Source organism: Clarias gariepinus, chromosome 4 (assembly GCF_024256425.1).
Source record: "Clarias gariepinus isolate MV-2021 ecotype Netherlands chromosome 4, CGAR_prim_01v2, whole genome shotgun sequence".
Classification (NCBI taxonomy): domain Eukaryota; kingdom Metazoa; phylum Chordata; class Actinopteri; order Siluriformes; family Clariidae; genus Clarias; species Clarias gariepinus.
Window position 1 is genome coordinate 5,692,448 of NC_071103.1, and position 7,222 is coordinate 5,699,669.

Sequence of the window (7,222 nt, forward strand, 5' to 3'; positions counted from 1 at the left end):
CAAAAACCTTTTTGAGATCTTGGGGAGTGTTTAAGTTAAACCTGGACTCATGATGAAATTTCTGATGAATGAAGGCGTAAAACTGATTTACAATTACAGAAGACCTGAAGCACAGTACGATGATGAGATCTTGGCAGCAGTAAAATATTTGACTGGTGCAAACATTTTAAAGAAGACTGTACGTCCTTGAATGACTGCGCCACCGTTCCTGTGAGTGAGAGTAGAACGCCTGATCTTTGAAAATCATCTAATAACTTGTCACCAACTTGCAGAGGAGATGCAGTGAGGGAACTGTACATACAATCATCAACCAACAACCCGTACACTTTTCAGGAACTCGGCCGTGAATCATTGCCACATGCTCCGTACATTATTGACATCCTCAATTCCATTTCAACATGTTCGGCCATTAAAGGAAGGCCAGCGTTTCAGACATGATCCAGGGAGTCCGATCATCACCCTGGCGTACTGAGAATACTCTCTACACTGATACGGTACAAGCACTAGGCAAACACTGGGATATGTTATTCTGGTTTTTAAAAGTCCCAGTTGACTTAAGCAAACTCATACCCCCTGTACTCATACAAAACTGCACAAATACTGTAGATTGGTTGCGTCAGGTTGAGAGGTAGACGGTCAAACTCTGGAGTGCTAAAGTCCGGGAATGAAACTGAGAGCTACTGATGTTGAATCCAGTAGCTTACCAAAACAGTGGATACATGTAGCTACACATGCTGCCTGTGTGATAATACAGCACATTATTGATTTAGTGTTTCCAAACATTTTTTTTTCCATTATCAGCACAGCAACACAATTTTGATGAACTTATAACTGAAGCCTTGTTTGTTTGTTTTGTTTTTTTTGGTTTTTTTCTTCTTTTCAGCAGGTGAGGACTACTCGTCCTACGATGGCCTAGCAGAAAACTCCAAATACCAACCCTGCAATACTAACATTTTGGAGGAATTCATCCAAGTCTTTCTTCCTACCCTCTACAGCATCGTCTTTATTGTAGGGTTCATTGGCAATGGCCTGGTGCTGTGTGTTTTGATCAAATACCACAACAGATCAAATGTGACAGATGTCTGCCTCTTCAACCTGGCCCTTTCTGATCTCCTCTTCCTTATTTCTTTGCCTTTCTGGGCTCACTATGCCTCCCTTTCTGAGTGGATCTTTGGGAGCTTCATGTGCCGTGCAGTGACAGCACTCTATATGCTGGGCTTCTATGGAAGTATCTTCTTCATGATTCTCATGACTGTAGACCGCTATGTTGTCATTGTACATGCCAATACCTCTCTCTTCTCCAAATATTGGTCTGTCAGAGCTAGCATAACAATAGGCTTGTTTATGTGGGCACTTAGCTTGGGAGCCTCTCTGCCAACCATCATTTTCTCTCAAGTGAAGAATGAATCACATAAATGGAAATGCCGGGTGATATATCCGAATGAGACACAATGGGAGCCATTCTCGTACATTGAGCTAAACATCCTTGGCTTGATCATCCCTCTCTCAGTGATGGTGTTTTGCTACTCGCAAATTATCCCCATCTTATTGACCATAAAGTCTCAGAAGAAACACAAAGCTGTCAGGCTCATCATGGTTTTGGTCACTGTTTTCTTCTTCTTCTGGACACCCTACAACATTGTCATCTTCCTGAAGTTCCTGCATCTACAAGGCTACATGCAAAGCTGTGAGTGGAATCAGGACCTGGACATGGCTATGCAGTGGGTGGAAACCATAGCATACAGTCACTGCTGCCTCAACCCCATAATCTATGCATTTGTGGGGCAGAAATTCAGACGTTTGGTCGTCAGGACTCTGAAAGAATGGTTTCCTGTTTGCTTTGGTCAGTGCACAACCATTGTCAGTGAACTGTCAGAGAGAAGGAGCTCTGTGTACTCACGGTCATCAGAGACAACCACCACAAAGATCATTTAGCCACAGGATTCTGATGGAAACAATCATTTATCAGAGGAAATCAAAGAGCTGCAGATTTGCTTAGAAAAGCACACAATTGTTACTGCAGTGCATTTAATATTCTAAAATTATGTTCTTGCACTTATTTACTTTGGCTTTGTTTTTCAGTTGCTGAGCAGATTCTGTTTTGCTTTTTAATAATTTTACTACCTTGTTATTGTTACACAGGTTATGCTTATTTTACATGTGCACCTCAATTAACACATTTATCACGTATGGACATTCCAAAACAACAATGACAACAACAAAAATGCATTACGCAACGCGTCTAACTAAAAAGCAATGAAGTGCACCATTTGATACAATATTAAGTGTTGCCTTTAAAGAAGTCACAAATAACGCTGTCAGGACTTTACATGCTATTTTATTTTATTAAACATTTATTAAATGAGGATATTTTCTGTTAGTTGTTGAAGACATGTCTGGTAAAATTTTAAGTTCCTGTGGGCAACCGCAAGCTTTTTAAACTGCTGAATGTGCAGTTGTGTTTCCTGATGGATCACAGAAACCTTAAAATGTAAGACCATCCTCTTTATATTGTAATAACAAAGATCATTTTTTTTTTATTTTTAAGGGGATGTGGTAAGATATTTCGTCAATAGAAAAAAAAGCAAACTCAGGAAATTGTAGCTCAGTCTGTTATCAGATAGAAGTCTAATGCACATACAGTAGCACACTATTTGGTAGTGAGATTTCGAACTACTAAGAGATGGCTATGACAAACTTCAACAATACGACAAACTCAGATAATGCAAGTAAGTGCACTATAAGTTTCCTTATTCTATTTGCATAACCGTTAAAGCTGGCAGGGCATTACTGTAATTAATAAACTGTTTCTAACATTTCTTGATTATGTGGAACTGAATCTGGTTTCTTGAACGCTCTACCAGACACTTTTTTCTCTAACTGAACTGTGATTTCAAAATCATCTTAAATAAAAGCTAACCTGTTTAAGATTTCATTTTCTTTAAAACTTTTTATGCATAAATTCACTCTGTAAAAAGGTACTCCACCCCCGGTTTAAAGTAGATTACCATGTCACCTGAGTTCTCTAGTTACCCAAAGAGGACATTACTGAATCTAAGGAATTTCCTTTTCAGTTTCACCAAAGCAGCACAATTTTGACAACTGAAGCCTTGATGCACTTATAAGAATAAAATATTTTACAATGCATCATAACAAAGGCAATGTTTTTTGTTTTAAACAGCCAATGACTTCTCCTCGTATTATAACATCCCATCTGATGGCATCCCACCATGCACCAACAGGAATGTAAGGTCATTCAGCCAGGTCTTCATTCCTACTCTCTACAGTATCGTCATAATTGTAGGATTCATTGGCAACAGCTTGGTTCTGTGTGTTCTAGTCAAGTACCACAAAAGGTCAAATGTGACAGATGTGTCCCTCTTCAACCTGGCCCTTTCAGACCTCCTCTTCCTTTTCTCATTGCTTTTCTGGGCGCACTCCTCTGCCAAATCTGAGTGGATCTTTGGAAGCTTCATGTGCCATGCTGTGACAACACTCTACATGCTGGGATTCTATGGAAGTATCTTCTTCATGATTCTCATGACCGCAGACCGCTATGCTGTCATCGTTCACGCCCATACCTCTCTCTTTTCCAAACACCGGTCTGCCAGAACTGGCACAGCCCTGAGTTTGTTTATGTGGACACTTAGCTTGGGAGCCTCTCTACCAAACTTATTTTTTTCCAAAGTAATAAAAGATTCAAATGCATTGAAATGCAAGGTGGTGTATCCCCCAGAGACATCATGGAGGCAATTCTCGTACATCGAGTTAAACATCCTTGGTTTGATCATACCCCTCTCAGTCATGATGTTCTGCTACTCACGTATAATCCCCGTCTTAATGACCATGAAGTCTCAGAAGAAACACAAAGCTGTTAGGCTTATCCTAAATTTGATCATTGTTTTCTTCCTCTTCTGGACGCCCTACAACATTGTCATCTTCCTGAAGTTCCTGCAGCACTTTGGCTACATGCATAGCTGTGAGTGGGAAAATGACCTGAGCATGGCTATGCAGTGGGTGGAAACCTTAGCGTTCAGTCATTGCTGCCTCAACCCCATAATCTATGCATTCGTGGGGCAGAAATTCAGAAATTTGGTCCTCAAGATTCTGAAAGAGTGGTTTCCCCTTTGCTTTGGTCGCTGCACAGTTATCATTAGTGAGTTCTCAGAGAGGAGGAGCTCTGTGCACTCTCGCTCATCAGAGATATCCTCTACAAACTTTGTTTAGCCACAAGAACAAAGTTCTTAACAGAGGAAATAAAAAACTGTACATTTGAGCAATAAAGGACAACATTACTGCTTCAGTTCTTTTAATTTTCTAAAAAGATGTCATTAAGGATATTTACATTAGCTTGTTTTTCCCCCCATTTGTTTCAGGTGATTTATTTTAGTCTTTACATTTTTAACTATAATTGTTCTGCATTTTTGTTTTGGATTATGCAAAGCATTTGTACATTTTTGGATTTGCAGCTGAATGGTAAAAAAAATCTTAATGCGACTGTACATTTATCAATAATAACTAAAATAACAAAAAGATTCACTATTTGAGGCTGTAAAAAGCATTAGTTGAAAAAGGTCACAAATAACACTGTCTGGACCTTGTCATTTATTTTTATTGTTTTTTTTTTACTTAAATAAAAGTGTTTGACAACAATGTATACGTATTTAATTAAACATGTATCAACTAAAAAAATAGTAGTTTCTTAAATCAAGCTTGGCACAGTAAAAGTTCCTTGTAACAATCTCAAACTTTTGAACTACAGTGTTTGTGTGTGTGCGCGCATGTGTGTGTGTGCGTGCATGTGTGTGTGTGTGTGTGTGTGTGTGTGTGCATTTTACATCCAATACTGTAATGCTGTAAAGTCCAATTAAACAAAATTCTCAAAAAATACATCCTGCTTATTTTTTAAATGGATGTGATTATATTAGGTGAGACTGCTTAACATATATTCAATATTTCATCAATAAGAAAGAAGATCCGCCTCAGGAAATTGCAGCTCAGTCTGTTATCAGATTGAGGTCTAAAGCACATAGCTTTACTTGTTGAGCAGCTTTTGAACTAGTGAGACATGGCTATGACATACCTCAACAACATGACAAACTCCAACAACATGACAAACTCCAACAACATGACAAACTCAAACATGACAACCTCCAACAATAACAGTAAGTACAGTATATGTTACCATATCCCATTCACGTAATTGTTAAACCTAGCAATAAATAGAAGATAATTATTTCTAGTAATATTTCATATTACTTTTTATGGTTCATTGATTATGTGGAAATTCATTTGATTTCTTGAATTTTATAAGCAGGCGATTTTTTTCTCTAATCTTAATGTGGGTTCGTTTTAAAATAAACACTTTTCAAATAAAAACTAACCTGTTTTGGATTTTTGGATTTCTTATGTACATTGTGAGGATCTTAGCTTATGATGGAGCTCTTTTTTTTTTTTTAGACTACAACCATACCTGATGCAACTGTACAAATTGGTCACTTGCATCAAGTGTTGGGAAGTAGGTGGTCAGATTCCACAGAGTTGTGATCTCGCTGGTCTAGAGTAGATTACCAGAACAGTTGATAATATTATATTAGAGGACACTATAGCACATTACTAAATTTTCCACAGAATTATTAACCAAAGTTAAATGCCATTTGAACAGAGCAACATGATTTCTGCTCTTATGCATATTCTATCGCATAATAAAAAAGGTTTTTTCTTTCTTAAACAGATGAATTTGACGATTACTATAGTTTACTCACAGAAGATAATGACTACCAGGCCTGCAACAACAACAATGTAAAGGAGTTTAGCCGAGTCTTCCTACCTACCCTGTACAGCATCGTCTTCATTGTAGGATTCATTGGCAACAGCTTGGTTCTGTGTGTCCTGGTCAAGTACCACAAAAGGTTAAGTGTGACAGATGTGTCCCTCTTTAACCTGGCTCTTTCAGACCTCCTCTTCCTTTTCTCATTGCCTTTCTGGGCTCACTTCTCTGCCAAATCTGATTGGATCTTTGGAAACTTCATGTGCCATGCAATGACAGCACTCTACATGCTGGGATTCTATGGAAGTATCTTCTTCATGATTCTCATGACTGCAGACCGCTATGCTGTCATCGTCCACGCCCATACTTCACTCTTCTCCAAGCACCGGTCTGTCAAGGCTGGAATAGCACTGGGTTTGTTTATGTGGACACTGAGCTTGGGAGCCTCTCTACCAAACATAATTTTCTCCCATGTGAAGCATAATTCGAATGTATCACATTGCAAGGTGGAATATCCACAAGGAACAGCTTGGTTGCCTTTCTCATACATTAAGCTGAACATCCTTGGCTTAGTTATTCCTCTCTCAGTAATGATGTTCTGCTACTCACGTATCATTCCCATCTTAATGGTCATGAAGTCTCAGAAGAAACACAAAGCTGTTAGGCTCATCCTGGTCTTGATTATTGTTTTCTTCCTCTTCTGGACGCCCTACAACATCGTCATCTTCCTGAAGTTCCTGCATCACTTGGGTTACATGCAAAGCTGTGAGTGGGAAAAGGATCTGAGCATGGCTATGCAATGGGTGGAAACCATAGCGTTCAGTCACTGCTGCCTCAACCCCATAATCTATGCCTTTGTGGGGCAGAAATTCAGGAATTTGGTCCTCAAATCTCTGAAAGAGTGGTTTCCTGTTTGCTTTGGTCGCTGCACAATCATCGTCAGTGAGTTCTCAGAGAGGAGGAGCTCTATGTATTCTCGCTCATCAGAGATATCCACTACAAAGATTGCCTAGCCACAGAATGCTGCTGGAAACAGGGGGCTTATCAGAGGAAATCAAAATGTTGCAGGTTTGCTCAGTAAAGCAGAACATTACTGGTGCAGCGCTTTTGATTTTTCTAAAAGTATGTCAGTGCTTTTATTTGGTTTCTCTTTTTTTCTGTGTGGTACTTTAAAATGGTTTACTATATTTTAAGGATAGTTATGCACAGCTCGTTTTTTTTTTTTTGCTCAATTTTTAAACTAATTCTACATGGACTGCATCAGCAATTATATCAAATGTAATGTCTTGATTGAACATTATTTGAGTTATTGTTTAAAATGTAAATAAATTTTAAGCATTTCCACAATGCCATTATTGTATTATTCACTTATTTATCCAAGAATCTGTTTTCTTTACTTTGCTTATACTTCATGCATTCTCACAAGACTTTTAGGAAGTTTGCCCTTTCAAG

At 38.6% G+C, this 7,222-nt stretch overlaps 3 protein-coding genes across 4 annotated transcripts; all 3 read left to right on the forward strand.

The window, feature by feature from the left end:
* The first annotated feature begins 434 nt into the window (after nucleotides 1-434).
* On the forward strand, nucleotides 435-1,937 carry LOC128520003 (C-C chemokine receptor type 5-like). Its single transcript, XM_053494020.1, has 2 exons — nucleotides 435-494; nucleotides 838-1,937. Exons 1-2 carry the CDS (start codon nucleotides 435-437, stop codon nucleotides 1,933-1,935), a joined length of 1,158 nt encoding a protein of 385 aa, XP_053349995.1. The 3' UTR covers nucleotides 1,936-1,937.
* Nucleotides 1,938-2,603: 666 nt separating this feature from the next.
* LOC128520779 (C-C chemokine receptor type 5-like) lies at nucleotides 2,604-4,596 on the forward strand. 2 transcript variants are annotated; one of them, XM_053495169.1, is made up of 2 exons: nucleotides 2,604-2,729; nucleotides 3,182-4,596. In XM_053495169.1, exons 1-2 carry the CDS (start codon nucleotides 2,684-2,686, stop codon nucleotides 4,225-4,227), a joined length of 1,092 nt encoding a protein of 363 aa, XP_053351144.1. In that variant the 5' UTR covers nucleotides 2,604-2,683; the 3' UTR covers nucleotides 4,228-4,596. The 2 variants fall into 2 exon arrangements, with proteins under 2 accessions (XP_053351144.1, XP_053351145.1); XM_053495170.1 differs by lacking the exon at nucleotides 2,604-2,729 and having other exon boundaries at nucleotides 2,854-3,246; nucleotides 3,341-4,596.
* Nucleotides 4,597-4,817: 221 nt separating this feature from the next.
* On the forward strand, nucleotides 4,818-6,968 carry LOC128520386 (C-C chemokine receptor type 5-like). The gene is made up of 2 exons (XM_053494605.1): nucleotides 4,818-5,165; nucleotides 5,735-6,968. Exons 1-2 carry the CDS (start codon nucleotides 5,069-5,071, stop codon nucleotides 6,781-6,783), a joined length of 1,146 nt encoding a protein of 381 aa, XP_053350580.1. The 5' UTR covers nucleotides 4,818-5,068; the 3' UTR covers nucleotides 6,784-6,968.
* The last annotated feature ends 254 nt before the right edge of the window (nucleotides 6,969-7,222 follow it).